Consider the following 18,080-nt stretch of genomic DNA (forward strand, 5'->3'; position numbering starts at 1 on the left):
AGTCTCAGTATGTTCTAAAAGCTACATAAAGGGTGTCCAAACTAGAATGCCGGATTTGAATTGCGCCACTGTCTTGTTGTTGGGTTGACAGCACTGTTCTTATATATTTAAGTACTGTTGTCCTTTATGGTTACAAAATTGTTGTGGCATTATTTGAATAGTATGTTCTTCTTCACATAACCACTTTTTTGTACATGCAAAATAATATAACAGTTTGTTCTTCTTCGCATAACCACTTTTTTGTACATGCAAAATAATATAACAGTTTGTTCTTCTTCGCATAACCACTTTTTTGTACATGCAAAATAATATAACAGTTTGTTCTTCTTCGCATAACCACTTTTTTGTACATGCAAAATAATATAACAGTTTGTTCTTCTTCGCATAACCACTTTTTTGTACATGCAAAATAATATAACACAGTTATATTTAGTGGTCTTTATTTGATTTTTCTGAGACCTTTTGTTCTGGTGTGGAGTGACTAGCTATGTGAGGTTGTGTTGTTGTATGTGTAGCTTGAAAAAGTTCTGGGAAACCAGAACGAAACGTTGCAGATAAAATTAAATAAAAACCACTAAAAATAACTGTGTTAGATTACTTTGTATTTAAATAGTGTGGATATTGCACACTTGTGGTGCCAGCAGTATAGCGCTACCTGCCTTGCTGCGCGACAAATTTGATGGCAGAGTTCTTACGTGCAACGGTGACGAGAACTGGCCAGCAGTCATGTAACCTGACATCCTAAGACTTCTTCCTTTGGGGGTATGGGAAATCACAGGTTTATGAAAAACAATCCCCGAAAAAACCCTACCAAACTCGAGAAAATGTGACATGTCATTGGCCAAAACGAGGAGCAAGTCTGCATACAAGTCAGCGATAGAGTAACTACATGCAGATCAATTCATGTGGCATACATGACAGATATTGTTTTTCACGCTTAACTGGCAACATGCATCATTTGTAACTAACTCTCTAGCCTTCTTAAACCCGAAGGTTCATGGCTGCATTAACATAGGCCTTCGATCTGTCCCTATCCTGAGCAAGATCTATATACTACGAGGGTCACTATTTATATTTTGAGCCTAACAATGAAAAAACAGGAATTTGGCATTGAAAACTGCTTTATTGTTTTTCGAAGTATTCTCCTTTATGGTCAATACACTTTTGCATTCGTTCGAACCATTTGTCAAAGCAGTTTTTCCAATCTTCTTAAGACACCTCCATAATATGGTTTTTGAACGCATCAACGGCGTCTTCCGCCGACGAAAATTGTTGTCCACGCAATTTATTCTTGACATTCGGGAACAAGAAGAAGTCATTGGGTGCCAAATCAGGACTGTACGGCGGATGACCCATCAATTCGACTTTTTGACTGTTCATAAAGTCGGTTGTTAGATGAGATGTGTGACAGCTGGCATTGTCTTGATGAAGAATGATCCGACGGCGTTTGTTTGTTTTCCATATTTGACCGAAGACCTCTGGCAAACAAATTGTTGTGTACCATTCAGAGTTGACCGTTCTACGTTCCTCTAAAGGCACAGTTGCCACATGACCAGTTTTCCCGAAAAAACAGGCGACCATTTGTTTCGATGTGCTTCGAGCGCGAACAACTTTTGTTGGATTGGGTTCATCTTGAAACACCCATACAGTCGACTGCTGTTTACGTTCCAGCTCATATGCAGCATATATCCATGATTTGTCACCTGTTACAATCTTATATACGTCTTTTGAAGCACCACGATTGTATTTATTGAGCATTTGTTTGCACCAATTGACGCGAGCGTCTTTTTGAATTTTTGTCAAATTGTGTGGGATCCAACGAGAACATACCTTTCTCACAGCTAAATGATCATGTAATATTTTATATATGCTGGTGGAACTAATGCCTATGGTTGCCTCAATCTCACAGTATGTCACATGACGATCTTGCAGTATTAGGTTTTGCACAGCATCAATGTTTTCTTGAACAACAACTGATTTTGGACGACCTTCGCGAATCTCGTCGGTGAGCGAATGGCGGCAACGATTAAATTCGTTAGACCAGCGTTTCACAGTGGCAAAGGATGGGGCTTCATCGCCAAATGTGGAAGTAAGTTGATCGATGCACTCTTGTCTTGATAATCCACGTCGAAAATCGTAAAAAATCATCGCACGAAAATGTTCACGAGTTAATTCCATTTTATTGTTGTCGCGTAATCTCCAAGGCAACATAAACAACACAAATCAAGCTATTGACAAAACATTTGAAGTACGTTATGGTCAATAATGCCAGACGATTCCGTGCAAACGTCAAATCGCGCCTAACTTCAATCAGTGTTGCCAAGGCTCAAAATATAAATAGTGACCCTCGTATTTTCCATCTCTAATCCCGATTTCCTTTAGGTCCATCTCAATGTTATCTCTCCATCTTCGTCTTGGCCTTCCTACAGGTCTCTTACCATCAGGTTTCCCAACAAGAATCCTGTAAACACCTCTTTACTCTCCCATTCGTGCCACATGGCCTGCCCACCTAAGTCTTCTTGATTTCATTATTCTAATAATATCTGGACATGAATACAAATTATGTACTTCTAAATTATGTAACCTTCTCCACTCACCTCTCTCTTCATCCCTTTTAGGTCCAAATATTTCCCTAAGGAATTTATTTTCAAATACTCTCAATTTATGTTCCTCTTTCAATGTAAGGGACCAAGTTTCACACCCATATAATACTACAGGCAAAATTACTGTTTTGTAACGATGTAGAAATAAATATCATTTCATGAAAATAAAATATTTTTTTCACCTTATTAAATCTTGCATTCTTGTTGGGAAACCCTTTACTATGCACTGAAGCTGCTTAGTCCAAAAATGGACCAGCCTGGTGCTAAAAGTTTAAAATAACTATGCATAGTACATGAGCAGAATGAAAGAAAAAAAGGTTGAAAAATAACAAATTGGAACAAAAAATGCCAAGAGAATGTTCCTATACACAGTAGTCTGAACAGTTCTGCTGATATTACTTTTAATAGGTTTTATCTAGATTAATCAACATAAAAGGCTGCTTGCATCTGTCATATGAGGAAAAAATACATACCCTAGAGTACAATGGAGGCCTTGATCAATATTTGATCGCATTTCCATAGCACTGAAATAAACATACACCTTTTGTGAAATTGTACCCCACGCCCATAAAAAAAAAGATTAAAACCACTCACACTACCTAGTACGTAAAGATTTAGAGTTTATTTATCGACACAACACTTTCTGAAGTCTGAATTATCCTGAGAGTTATGGAAATCATGGAAAAAATGGGTTAATTCTGTTGCAATTATTTCAGATGCAACATTGGACTCCTTTGTGCAAGACTAAACTTAACACTCTGATAACTACATAAATATACTCTCAGAAAGGAAATGTTTATTTCGTGTAAAAAAGTATAGTTTTTAAATTACGAGGGCAAGTCAAAAATTATCCACACTTTCACCATAACTTTCTTTAAGTTGGCCACACTGCCTACGGCGCTCGTGTGCTGAAAGGTGGTACTCTTCTGGTTACGTAGCCAAGGTTTTATCTTAATCGCTCCATTTTTCTTTATTTTGTTACAGAGTAAACATGGTCGCTCCACTGGCAGTGTGCACCAAGAGAAAACAGAGCAGTGATCTGAAGTTTGTCGTGGATGATTTCGCACACAGAACCATAACTAACAATGGCGTGCTGTGAATTTTCGAAACTGGAGAGGGTTATATGTATCCTTTTTTTAGTAGTTGGTCCTCATTTTACCACCTTATTCTGCCTTGGATAATCTCTTTTTTTTTTTAGGAATACTGTCCAAGGAGGGGGGGGAATATATCCTCCACAATCTCCTCACCCCCTTGGGCATGCCACTGATGACCAATTTGCAAAAAACATGCCACCTCATCGACTGCTACCCTGTGACCCATCAGTTCATCAGAATCATCTCTCGAGCTTGTTGAATCTTCCCGTCAGTGGTGGAGGTTGAAGAGCATCCTGCTCCCGCTACGTGTTTCATGCTTGTCCGGTCATTTTTAAACCACTCGATCCATTCATACACACTTCTACGTAGTAGAGCACTGTCCCCTTATTGTACTGAAAGCCTGCAATGAATTTCAGCCCCTGACACACTTTCAGGCCCAAGAAACAGATCACTGATCTCTGTTGTTCCTTGATGCACACTGCCAACAGAGCTGCCCTGTTTACTCTGTTACAAAATAAAGAAAAAAAGGAAGCGATTAATATGAAACCTTGGCTACATAACCACAAGAGTACCATCTTTCAGCATATGAGTGCTGAAGGCAGTGTGGCCAACCTAAAGAAAGTTATGGTGAAAGTGCGGAAGTTTTGACTTCCCCTTGTAAATAAAGGAATAATTTTTTCCACTTGAATGTCAAAATGCCATTTTATACACCGCTTTTGATTCTGAAATGTGGACAGTTTTTGTACCAAAACATTGATCTTTCGTTCACCATAAATATGTGGCTCTAACTTTAAAATACTCAACTGATTAGGCAAAATGTGATTCGATATTTCGGCAAATAAAACAGAACTTGCCTATGCACAGAACCCAGACGAGTAAAGGATAACAGCTTCACAAGGATTGTATTAATCCTTTTCAAAATTCTACATCCTCAAAATACATTGTCACAATACAGATTAATTCACTCGAGATACTGAGTACACTTTAAAGGTTTCCGTAACATTAGATTAAGTCAAATTAAAAACAAACTCGTTTCTAAACTTTCTTTATGTCAACATTGTATTAAATTAAAATACAAACTATACATGAAAATGTAAATAAATACATTACATTCAACAATAATTGCATAAGATAATTATCTTTTTTTCTGAAAAGCCTTTGTGAGTGTGTGACTTGTATTATTCTTAAAGTATTCTTGTCAATGAACTACATGGCACAAAGAAAAAATGTTTGAAACGTTCCTTGAAATACAGGTACAGTGTCTCTGTCTATTTAACATTGCTTACGAGTATTTCCAACTACCATGCAAAATTCAAGCCAATCGACTTCTTCCTCCTGCTTATACATACATCATAATACATGATATGTACACTCAAAGACACCACAAACAATTATCTTTCAACAATATATATACACACACAAATACTTGGCTAAAACAAATCACAAATCCAACAGTAGTACACTGACTATTTTTGAAACAAGTTAAAAAGATCCAAAACACCAATGTCCGTTTCAAAAAATGTACATAAAAAGATTCACCAAAAACAAAAACTGTCCTATGATTTCACTGGAATGAACAGTGAAGCTCTCTACTTCTAATATCACATTGATGACTTGGTTTCATTGCACACAGCTTCCATATATTTATTCCTTGCAGCTAAAACTGAAAATAATAGTAATAATTTAATGGCATTGTCAATTTCACAAATACAGGGTGCATCACAGGAAACGGACAGTTTTCAAACTGAGAATTCGAAGCAGTGAGAGGGGGTAGAGGTGAAAGTATGGTGGCATTAAACTTGGTCGGCCATGCCATTTTTGGCTCTGTTCGGATTGACTTGCCTGGGCTCGACTCAGCATAGCAGCAGTAGATTCAATGTCAGTTGCTGTCATGGCGCTGTGGATATTTGAGCATTTGTTTGTTCACATACGACAGTTTTTCGTGAAATGTAGTGAGTTATTGAAACACAGCGGCTCTCTCGGTGCCATTTCAATATCGGGTGTCATGGATCCATTTGCCACTTTTCACGAAACTGTCGTATGAGATCAAACAATGCTCAAATGTCCAAGGTGCCATGACTGCAACTGACATTGCATGTACTGCTGCCATGCAGAGCCAAGCCCAGCCGAGCCAATCCGAACACAGCCAAAAAATGGCATGGCAGACCGAGTTCATTGCCATACTTTTATCTCTACAGTCTCACTGCTTCGAATTCTCCATTTGAAAACTGTCCGTTTCTCGTGACGCAATGTAAAATGAAAACCTTATTTTGTTATTGTTTTTATCTAGTAGATTTCTGTATGTAGGGTTGAAAACGTTTACTGCATTTTATTACATATCCATTTCTGATCCACATATATTTTCAAGTCTTGAGTTAGTGCCTTTATATCTCAGGAAGAAGGAACTTTGGGATGCACATGCAGTCACTTATGACCCATTGCGAACGTCTTGCCACCCACCCTGAAGCCATTGTCGTACTTCTCCCTCCATTCGTAAACTTGCTGGCATGGTAATCAAGCATAGAGATATTGACTTTTCATTTGCCAGAGAATTTCTATAAGTTTTAGGCTTTCAGAGGGCAATAACTGCAACTTAACTGGTGCAAGTGTGTGAAGAAGGAGACATCTTTAAAAATGACGAAAATGGTGTTGTGAAGCTCATTTGATCAGTGTTGCAAGCTTAAGGCGTTTTGAAAATAACAGTTGATACCTGATGTAAATTTAACCTGTATACAGTCTGTCATATAATTGTTATTGGGTTTTTAAGGTGTTCATTTCACTCTCCCATGTACAACTGTCATAGAGAAACAACATGTTGTGTGTCATGCATAACACACAAAAAACACAAAAAGAATGCAAAAATGATCAGACTTTGAGAATCTTATTTTAGATACAATATACGTACATGGTAAGAAGATATAAATTCAAGCACTTGTAAATACTCAAGAACTTCAATTATACATTTTAGAGCAATTCCAGAGGCAATAGATTGACATTTCAGAAGCAGTTTCGCTTATATTTTATTATTTGTACAGTATATGATTCATGAAACATGTAATGAAAATAATATAACCCAGAACATTTACAAGTCTTTCATTTTGCATCGCAAAAATTCTTCAAATGTATTCTGCCAGCACTACATAAAAATACATTTAAAGGCAAACTATGAACCTGGATTTTCTGAAACAAAGTTAGTGGAATAGTACTTGAAGTAATTTTACAGACAAATTTTAGTTTAGAAAGATATATACAGTATGTTCACAATATAAAGATGTCCTCCTTTAACACCTAAATGTGGATGGCGTATATACGCCCTCCACATTGTGCTGATGAAGTGCTTCATTCACAAAAGGGTACGGCATTTGAATGGATCTTCAAAATTAATAGGATTTAACCATTAAATTGTGCAACGTGGAACTGCAAAATCTTCTAAATTTCACGTAAGTAATTATACACGCTTCAACTATATTCGATATACTGTGGCATATATAGTCACACAGACGTTTGGTGAGATAGTTCTATCTGTGGTAGAAACAAAAAATAGTAGCAAGAGAGGAAAAATATGAAAAAGAAGAAGATGAAAAGAAAGAAGAAGGGAAAAATTAGTTTCTTCTTCTTTTTCTCCTCTTGCTACTATTTTTTGTTTCTACTACAGCCAGAACTATCCCACCAAACGTCTGTGTGACTGACTATATGCCTTCCGCACTACAGCAGCACAATGTGGAGGGCGTATATATACACCATCCATCCACACTGAAGGGGTTTTCAACTGAATTTGACGAAAAACCTACATTTTCCAGTAGCAACTTGTTCAACAAATTCCCCATTTAAGGGTTTAAAACGAGGTACAGAACATTGCTCTTCACTGATATATAATTTTGACCATCAAGGTAGACATTATTTCTGAAATTGCTCTTTATACAATTTCGCCTCTTTGGAACCAGAAAAGTGAAATGTAAACTTGCCTATTGTTACATGCATACATATTACTACTACTACTACTACAAAAAAAACAACTTGCAATACTTACATACTTGTAAAGTACTTCTAATGACTAGACGCAGGAGAATCCATACACTTCAAGCACTCGTATCTCGAAATCTCTGGATTGGCACAAAGGGGGATTATTGAATGTAAGGCAACTTTCTGTCTTTCCAAATCTCATGTTCTCATCCATCCATATGGCTTGGCCCTCCCTGTAAATACATGCACAACCATTACTTTAAGATGCCTAGATCTCCTCCCATAGATACACATACAGAAAGAGAGGGTTTGCTTTAAAATGAAGCAGAAATATACAACAGTAGCAGACATGTATATTTACAATCACATTCATCTTCACAGAATATTTATAAACAGTTATCCAGGGAGCGAATGACTTGCTCTCATTACAGAATCATTTGTATGGTATTATTAGGGCCCAGGACTTTGTCCTATAAAACTCTGTAAAATACGTATGTAATTAATTTCAGCTGGAAATTTTTCCAATTGGATCCGAATAGCCAATATGAGTTTTTACACACTATCGGAACAGATTGGTCAATTGTAATGAATTGGTTTCAATTGGAAAGTATTTTATTGTTTTCAATATATTACTTATGAAAAATTCTTATCTATACAACTGTAAATGCAATGGAGGAATCATATAAAACAACTAAAAGAAATCTCTAGTAAACCATGTGGAATTTGTAACTTAGAAAAACTTTCACATACAAAACCTTTCTGAATATATGAACACGTTTTTAACTCAGTAGCTTCATTGTGTTTAACACACTTATAAAAAAACTAAAAACATGCTGCTTCAGTCATAAATTGACATGTTGCGAAAACAGCAACAAATTAGGTTAAACAAAGAATCTGACCCACAACACTTGAAAAAGTTATACACAAACAAAACACTTTCCACATCGACTTACTTGATCAAAAGATTGCTCATTTTTCCAATTGCATTACATACACATAACAATAACAATGAAAATTCCATATTGCAAAAAGCAAGAACTAATGTGAACATTTATTCCAACTACTAGCTGCTTTAAGGTTGACTTGGTTGTTAAAAAAGAGTTCTTCTTAGGTACTTATTAAGATAAATCTGACTTCAGTAGTATGCATTAGAATTCAGAACAAATTTAGTCCAAGTATGCTGTTTTTCCAATGAACTTCTAAATCACAGGAAATGTGGTTTCAAGAATTAAACTACCTATGCTTTGAGTCAATAAATGAATTTATAACACATTTATTCTACAATATATACAAACTTACAATTGGATGCAATTCACCAATTGGAAATTGTCTTCATTTTCCAATTTGTTTTAGTTGAGATTCCGATTGAAACCAATACATTCCGATACCTATATTAGGCATCAGATTCATTCCAATTGAAACCAATTCAACTGTAACGGCGATGACGTGAATCTGTCATTTGTAGTCCCACTTTACGTCATCCCATTACATTATGTGAAAATTTCCCACCTGGAAATTTTGTATTCAAAAAATTCCCTTAGAGGTTATTTTCCTCATTGCTATTTATACCGATAGGTGTCTCCACAGTCACCTTTCACTCTTCCTCCTTCGCAAGCAATGGAAAAATTGCCAACACAGTTCGTCACGTTTCTCTCAAGCTTAAACGTCGTATTGGTATTTCCTACTCAACTGGGTCAAGCTTTCATATTGTATCATGTACAACCTTTTATAAGTTGAGACATTGTGAACTTTGGCATGTATAATAAAAGTTATGTGTTGCTAGTATGAACTAAAATTGATTATTGCAACAAAGAATCGTGCCGCGAAATATTAATAAGAAAATTGTGCATTGATCAATTTCGAGAACCAAGTAACTTTCATTTTTAAAACTTACGATCGACATTTTTTGTTGAAATTGCCATGTCCAGTTATTTTAATCTTGTGGTACCATTTTTTTTTAATAAAAATAATTCACCTGACCAGTATTTTATTTAAGATAATTAAGCGAGAAGTATTTGGTGTCAATTGAACTTAAGATTTGAACTTTTTGGCATTGGACCTTGAACAATTTTGCTCCGATACGCTCGCTGGAGTTCCGCACGAGCACGTGTCTACAAGGAAGCAACGACAGGAAAATATTACGTAACTGCGATGCTTGAATTTGACTCTATTCTTTTGACGACTAGAATATTACAAGCAGTCAGGCTAATACGCTACCAGAACTTTTCAAAGGAAAAATACATGTGTCTATGGTGAAATTGAACTTAAGCAACAAACTCAAAAATTCATACGTGCCTATTCACCGCAAAAAAGAGGTTTTTCAACGGTACATACTTTTACTATTCATGTAAATTCTTTTGATACTCGTGCTATTTTATGACTGTTAAATTGTGAACTTTAATATACCAGCGATTTGCAGAAGTGATTTAATATTAATAAAAGATGTGATAACTGTTGGTGCATTTCTGAACGCACCATGCGAATAAGTAAATATCGTGAGTGAAACATAGAAATGTACTTGTTGCGTGTACTTCGTAACAGTGTGGAAGTGCGTTACCAGAGCAAGCCAATTGTAACCAATCCACATTTAACCTTGATTGTAATTCAGTGAATAACCACTCAACTTAAAAATCGTAAAGAAAGATTTTTTGCAACGACAACAAAACGAGACGTATAAAATTCCCAAAAGCTTATCCAGAAATTCCCGAGCATCTAATCATTCTCTTAGTACAGGCATAAATCTAATTTTTAAGTAATTACAATTTTACATATTTGATAATTTATTGAAATTCACGTGTTAAATACAGAGTGTCCGAAAAGTCACGCAACCCGGTGTTTACAACCGTATAACGGAATAGCGAAACGGAATGAGAAGAAACTCTTTCTGCCAAGAGAATGCCCTGTATATTGGGAAAATTTAGAGAGACAAACATATGTAAGAACATGCATGTTTTAATAACAAATAAGCAAAGTGTTGCCAAAGGTGGGAAAAAAAATATTTGCATATCGTATATATTGATGCACAGAACTCACTGAGGTAAATTATTGCAACATTTCACAATACCAAGGAACAATTTGGATGGCCATCTATTGAATTTGACAGAAAAAGAACTTTGACGAAGTTTCAAAAACATTGCAGAAGGGAATAAATGGGCTGTTCCAAAAATCGATGTTTCACCTCAGGCTATCACACTAAGGCATTTTTAACGACAAAGGAGAAAGTTGGTTATTCTCGAACATATGCAATAAATTGCATACACCTTGCAACCCTGACATGTGGGTATCCCCTAAATGCTTCTCTTACGCAAGAATATGACGGAACAATAAACACTCTTTCCTGTGTAGAATATGGCATTTTAAAAACACACACACGACCTCAGCATAAGTAGACACAATCTTGGAATGCCCTTCGCGGCAAACAGCAACCACCTAAGGCACAGAAAACATAACACCTTCTTCTGTACCCACATTTCAGGGTTGCAAGGTGTATGTAATTTATTGCATATGTTCGAGAATAACCAACTTTCTCCTTTGTCGTTAAAAGTGCCTTAGTGTGATAGCCTGAGGTGAACACGTCTGTTAGTGACACGTGACACCAACAGTGTTGCCAGTGTCCCTCGTAATATTGTGAAAACATCGATTTTTGGAACAGCCCATTTATTCCCTTCTGCAATGTTTTTGAAACTTTGTCAAAATTCTTTTTCTGTCAAATTCAATAGATGGCCATCCAAATTGTTCCTTGGTATTGTGAAATATTGCAATAATTTACCTCAGTGAGTTCTGTGCATCAATATACACGATATGCAAATATTTTTTTCCCGCCTTTGGCAACACTTTGCTTATTTGTTATTAAAACATGCATGTTCTTACATATGTTTGTCTCTCTAAATTTTCCCAATATACAGGGCATTCTCTTGGCAGAAAGAGTTTCTTCTCATTCCGTTTCGCTATTCCGTTATACGGTCGTAAACACCGGGTTGCGTGACTTTTCGGACACTCTGTACTAAATGCTGAAAAAATTGAAATGAAGTAAATTTTATCGTGCAATATTGCCGAAGGTAAAAAGGCGTTTTTTAATTGAATTGTAATTTTGATTATAATGTATTCTGGCTAAAATACCAAAAATGAGAAAATTTGTCCGTACGAACATGAACTAGAATTTTATTGTGAAAAGAGTTATTGAAACTAGGAAATCATTGAATGAATGTTGAAACACAAAATTAAGAAATAAACGTGGATAATTGAACGTGATACTTTTTCATTGGTGCGAGGCATGATGGCAAAAGTATAAAATATAATAGTTTGTTGTATAACTTACTGATTTTTGGAAGGGCAAAAAGGGTGCGGATATATGCATGTATGTTCAAACTGTTGTTATTATGGGAATTGTAATTGTGGTTCCTCAATTTATCATTGTCCACGTTAACTATCCCTCTGCACGTATTGGTCTATGTTTGATTCTTGCTTCCATTTTTAGAGACATCGGGGAACGGCGTTACACAATCCAATTGAAATTTCAAATGTAACCAATACAAAATTCCATCTGTGACATATGTGTCACAAAAATTGAAAAATATGTCATAAAAAATTAAAAAATATGTCAGAAAAATTCAAAAATATTCCCAGTAGAGCCAAAAATATGCACAACAGTACTTTCTAATTTCCCATTATAAGGGAAGTCAGTATCTTCCAGGATGGGGGTGGGGTATTATATGAAGTCAGAATTCCTTTAGCCGAAGAATGTAGTGGGGAAAAAACTGAACATATCGTGAGGTTCACTGCACTTATCCTACGTTTCATTCACTATTATGTCAGAATTACACCTTTGTGAAAATTAAGCCATCGTTGGCAGCTCGCTACAGCTCTGGAAAATCTAGGCGATCAGTAAACAAACACAACTTTCTCAGGCAGATTCTAACTACATAAAATCTGAAAAATGAAACTTGTTTACTGTGATTTTCATCAATAATGTTTGCACCACTATCGATTGTTGCGGGATAAAAAAAATAGAGTATTGTTGTTCACTAGTTGGTAAGGAAAGAAGGCATTGGCTTTTGATTTCATCATCCATAATTTCCTTATCCTGCCATTGATAAACTATCTGTTGCACTAAACATATGAAGAATAAATTATAAAATAACCAATTATGAGCAAGACAGTTACGAAATTACACAAAAATATGTCTTATGAGAAAATTGAAGCAATTTATTGTAAAAATGCAAAATTGGTCAAATATGTCAAAATATGCCAAGTTTTTGGCTGATTTTCATCAGATACGTAAAGATCTCACACCAGTATTCGATCCGATGAAAAATAAAAAATATGTTATAATATAATGTCCCAGCCCGTACTTACTAATTTATGAACCTTTGTGAGTTTTTGGTAAACATCATCAGGTATCCTTACAATATTCATATTGTAACCTTATTAACTTAGAGAGACTCTTAAACTAAATTTTTAGAAAGCATTTTATACTATACACTGGCACAGTCATAGTGGTTTTTGTTTTGAAAGGAAGCACATAAAAAGAGCACACAAATTGTTCTTGATTGATTTGCTTTATTTTACTTCGCTTCTTGTGCCACTTTTGACTAATTTGCGAAGATGGGGATGAGTGATGATATGATGAAATTGATGACTGGACACTCACAAACATCCATGCCAAGGCCAGGATTCGAACCCGGGACCCCTGGTGTCATAGCGCGATGTGCTCAAATTGTTCTTGTATGCATGTGCTGTTTGCACTGTAGAATGCTGCTTTTAATTTACAGTGGTTACAAGCAAGTAAACATGTTTTGTTACATAATATTTGAGAAAAACACACATGCCTTTCATCAGATACATGTAATTTGGTCAATGTTGCGGTTATAATAATATTTTTTTTTTAAAAAAAAAAGAAACAGTTATGCAATGAATTTTGTCCACAATGCTTTGATAAGCTGGTCATTACATGTTTGAAGCCCAACAACTGCATCAAAATAAACACCAATTTGTATTTCTTATAAAAATTTAATTATCAATTCAGAATCTTGTTAACTTTAATTGCAAATGGCAGAACTTAAAAAGGTCCAGTTTTGGCACGTACTAACTTCTTTTACTCAAGCTTATATCACATCATATGGCTTCTTCAGGAGTTAGGACAAGAATCAATCAGGCTGCCTAGCTGTCAGCATGTAGCAAACGTGTTCTTTTGTATCTAAAGATATCAGTTTGGCGGTTACGTGGAGATAGGTAATTAACTCTGATACACTTACTATTAATTTTTCCTCGAAAGTTTTTTTCCAGCGATCGGAAAAGAAAAGGATCTTAACACTGTTTTTTGCTGAATTAGAGAAACAAGAAGACAGAATAGGTTTCACAAGGGAGAACTTGGTCGACAGGACAATTAACTACCTGGACCTAAGGATTATTAAAACTGAAAAGGGAATAAGAACGGAAATATTTCATAAACCCCTAGCAGGCAATCTTTATATTAATAAAGCATCCAAACATTCTAGTAGGGTCAAATCAAATGTTTGTTTAAACATTTTTGTAAGGGCTGAGAGGTTATGTAGTAATGCCGAGGAAAAAGACAAGGAAATATCATGGATAATAGAGGTAGGATTGAAGAATGGGTACTCTGAATATGAAATGAATGTGTTAGCCAGAAGAGCGAGAAAGAATATCGCGAAGGAGAACTCTGATTCTGATGGCAGGTTAGGAAAGGAGAAATTTGAGGAGGGAGAGTTGGATAATAAAGTTCACTATGTTGGGATCCCGTACCGGAAAGGACTCACGGAAACAACTGAAAAGACAGTGAAAAAATATGGTGTGAAATGCGGGACGAAAGCCCCTAGAAATATTGAAAAGCATTTCACAGATTATAAGAGGGGGGTAAAAATCCGAAGCAACCCAGACGAACAAAAAGGGGTTTATAAGATCGAGTGCGATTGTGGTATGGAATATATTGGACAGACAGGCAGGAACATGCATGTCAGAAGGGGGGAACACTATAAGAATTTTAAGGAAAGGGATCGGAAAACGGGGTTGCAGAGCATGTAATAAACAGCGGGCATAGAATCATAAAAAGGGAGATTATCAAAAGAAGTAACAGTAAATTGGATAGGAATGTATACGAAACGGCACTTATTTGTGCGGGAAACAGAAATAAACTGAACCGAGACGGCGGCAATTTGGATGATGTATGGATTAGCTTTTTAAAAAGTGGGACAATATGTATGACAAAAAAGCCCCGATAGGCTTCCATGTCACTGCGGAGGTAAAGAAAGCAGCCGAAGTGGAACGCGAATTCTTCTTGGATTGGTGACCGGGAGGAGAAAGAAGAAGAAGAAGAAAAGGGAGGGACCACTCGTAGGAGAGGAAGTTCCCCACAACTCCGTAGCGCGGTGCCAGCTGCTCGCAAGTTTCGGCAGGGAACTAGGGCTTTCAACAGCCACTCAAGCATACCATGTTGATGATTTTAACATGTTTTTTTGTGAGTTTTAAGTTTTTTTTAACAAAGGTAGTTTTAATTTGTAAGTATCGAGCACCATGAAGTATTTTTAACCCCATCCTCATATGACACTTCTCTGACGTGGCTTGATGTTCCGAGCCTAAAATACGACCACCTGAAGAAGGAAGCAGTAAAGCTTCCGAAACGTAGTTTACAACGAATATATACGTAAGTAGACGAAATTTAATACTTTTAACGTATTTTTGTTTATAGATAGTGAGTAATACGCACGTAACCAATATGCTATATTACTACCTACTGTAGTAATTTCTACAAAAAAAAAAAATGGTTCAAAACATGAGCTCATTTACTAGAGTATTTAACATGCAATTGCTTCTGTAATTACCAGTAATACTCGATATATCACACTGAAGTATACTTTGACTACAATAAATTAAAAATTTCTTGCTTTTCTCTTTGTCTTTGTTCATAAGCCTATTTTTTAGTGCACTACTACAAAAATTTTGAATTTTTTCCATAAACAGTAAATTTCCATGACATTTCCAGAAAAAGTAAATTCCATGACTATTCCAGGGTTTCCAGACTGGCAGACATCCTGACGATGTGCAGTTTTCAAGAAATGGCATGTTAATTGCTGCCACGTGGTGCTGGGAGACCATTATCCCAGCCATCCGAAGCACAGCATCTGCTAAACACTAAGGTAGTCAGAATAAAATAATTAAACACTGTATAAAAGTCAGTCAGTCTCCTCCTCCTCGACCATATTTACTCACGTAAAATGCGCACTTTTTTAAAAAAAAAATTGCCCCCAAAAACAATGGTGCATATTATGCATGGAATACTTCGGACAGCCAACATGAAACCGTACAGGGTCATTACATGATTTTGCGACACTTGCATTGATTATTCATGTTTACGGAACCCTATCATGTTATATATCATTGAAAGGCTTAAATTCTGCAGTTTCTGAATATGACGACAGTATTCCATTCAAGATGGCGACATTAATGTGCAATGCGGTTGAAATACTCCCATCACAAAATGAAGACACGTTCCGATTTTTATAGTACTTTGGATGAAAGAAAGATAAAGAAGAAAATAATTATTAAAATCTACTACTGGCCAAATAATATGACACATATGGAGTGTGTAACTGCCTTAATGGAAGAAATCTCGTGCTTCTAACTGCTACTTTGAGGGTCATGATGTGCCTTCTATGTGTGTTACGTTAGCCACGGCAAAAGTATATATTTTGAAGTTTTCTACAAAAAGTAAAGAGGAAATGAGCAAAACAACATATAAAAGTTTATAGGCCATTTCCAATGATTTTTCACTTTGTAATGTAATGTTTTGCTACACCAAGAAAAGCAGTGCATTCTGGCAGAATTCGAGCATGCGATATGTATCAGCAGTATTTGTTGGCTGAGAAATAATAGAAAATAACTTCCCGAGTGCAGCAAATCCATAACATAATTTTGATCTTGCTTTCTACTATTACAGAACAAATAAGGTAGTTAACGAGTGAAAGCTTTGGGATACTAAACACAGCGGAGGAAGAAGGGGGAGGTGGCGTGGTTTGGTGACTTATTGTTTACACAAGAGAATATTCTCCTCTTGGTCCACATAGCAACAGGTGACTCATTAAATAGGTATGTCATTCACTCTTGATCAGAATAGCAACAGATTTATGACCTACAACTAAGAAAGCCATTTCTTGAACCTGAATTGTACTGCGCATTATATACGAGATACCATTTTTTGTCACTTTTTCCCATCAAAAACCAGGGTGTGCATTATATTCACTACAGGGTAGAAAAATTCTTGCATATTCAACACACTCACCCTCCTCCGACAGTCAGCATTTTGCTGTCAGCTGCCATAAATAGCTCAGCTGCATGCTCCACATTTGATTTGCTGTCTTCAGAAGAACAATCAATTCCCACCCACGGGTACTTGTGCCTTTCTGGGTAAAGGGTGAACAAAAACGTCTCTCCCGTTCCAAAATATGCCTGTCTGTTCCCATGGTCGTCTTTCAAGTTTCTCTCTGCCCAACCCGTGGAGCAATATGCACCGAACACCTGCAACAGAGTTCCAAGGGTAAAATAATTGTTCAAGAGTTTGCAGGTACAATAGTAATAGTGAATGAAATAATGAATATACATATAAGCAGAGTAAGACTCATTATTTTTTTTTTTTGCACACAATATCAGGTGATTATTTATTATCATTAATATTTTTCAATATAAGAAATTCAGTCACACTTATACTATGCAAAATTATACGATCATTACTTACAATTATTTTCTTCTTTTCAAAATATACCTGTCTACTAACAGCAACATGAAAGAAAGAGAGAAAACAAATTGTTTTTATCAGAAGAAATACTTGGATAATATTCCTTTTTATTTCATTTTATTTACAGTAATTGCTAATAGCGAAGGATGCCATAATCCAACACCAAAGAACTGCAATTAAAAATCATGAAATACATTACCAAGATATTTCGAAAATAAAAAGTTGGAAAATAATGACATTTAAAACATAAATAAAAGTTCTTTAAGCAATGGAGCCAAGAGTTGGTGTTTTAAGTCCACTTTATGCACAGTAAGGCTAATCGGGACTGGACCTACAGCTTAAAGTGGGATCCGAACCACTATGTGCCTCCACTGGGGACTCCTTGATTACAAGGCGACGACACAACCACTGTGCCATCGGGGGGGTCCTTTAAGCAATGGAATACATTTATTAAGGATTAGGTGGTAGAATAGGATATGGCTGAAACTTGCCCGCTAAATAAAGAAATTATAATTATTATTTATAACAATAAATAAGGATGCGATAGTACTTTACAAGTCATTAACAGTGGCGTAGCAAGGGGTGGGCTAAGTGGGCAACCACTAGTGTCCCATGTAATAAATGTAATAAATAGAAGTGACAAATAATATGGAAAAGACTAATTTTTGTGGT

At 36.0% G+C, this 18,080-nt stretch overlaps 2 protein-coding genes across 9 annotated transcripts in view; one reads left to right on the top strand and one right to left on the bottom strand.

Annotated features, from left to right (window-relative positions):
- LOC145979564 (uncharacterized) overlaps nt 1-18,080 on the top strand; it is a 420,647-nt gene that overhangs the window by 59,583 nt on the left and 342,984 nt on the right. The window lies entirely within an intron of this gene.
- Nucleotides 4,727-18,080, bottom strand: part of sky (GTPase-activating protein skywalker) — a 116,372-nt gene continuing 103,018 nt past the window's right edge. For 7 of the 8 annotated variants that reach the window (XM_083112280.1, XM_083112278.1, XM_083112277.1 and 4 more), the window contains 3 exons: nt 16,956-17,191; nt 7,728-7,893; nt 4,727-5,360 (listed from right to left, as the gene is read on the bottom strand). In XM_083112280.1, coding sequence (XP_082968406.1) covers nt 7,752-7,893; nt 16,956-17,191 — 378 coding nt within the window. In that variant the 3' untranslated portion in view covers nt 4,727-5,360; nt 7,728-7,751. The remainder of the gene's footprint in view (nt 5,361-7,727; nt 7,894-16,955; nt 17,192-18,080) is intronic. The other variant, XM_083112281.1, reaches the window with a different exon arrangement.

Source organism: Lepisma saccharinum, chromosome 26 (genome assembly GCF_977018435.1).
Source record: "Lepisma saccharinum chromosome 26, izLepSacc3.1, whole genome shotgun sequence".
NCBI classification, from domain to species: domain Eukaryota; kingdom Metazoa; phylum Arthropoda; class Insecta; order Zygentoma; family Lepismatidae; genus Lepisma; species Lepisma saccharinum.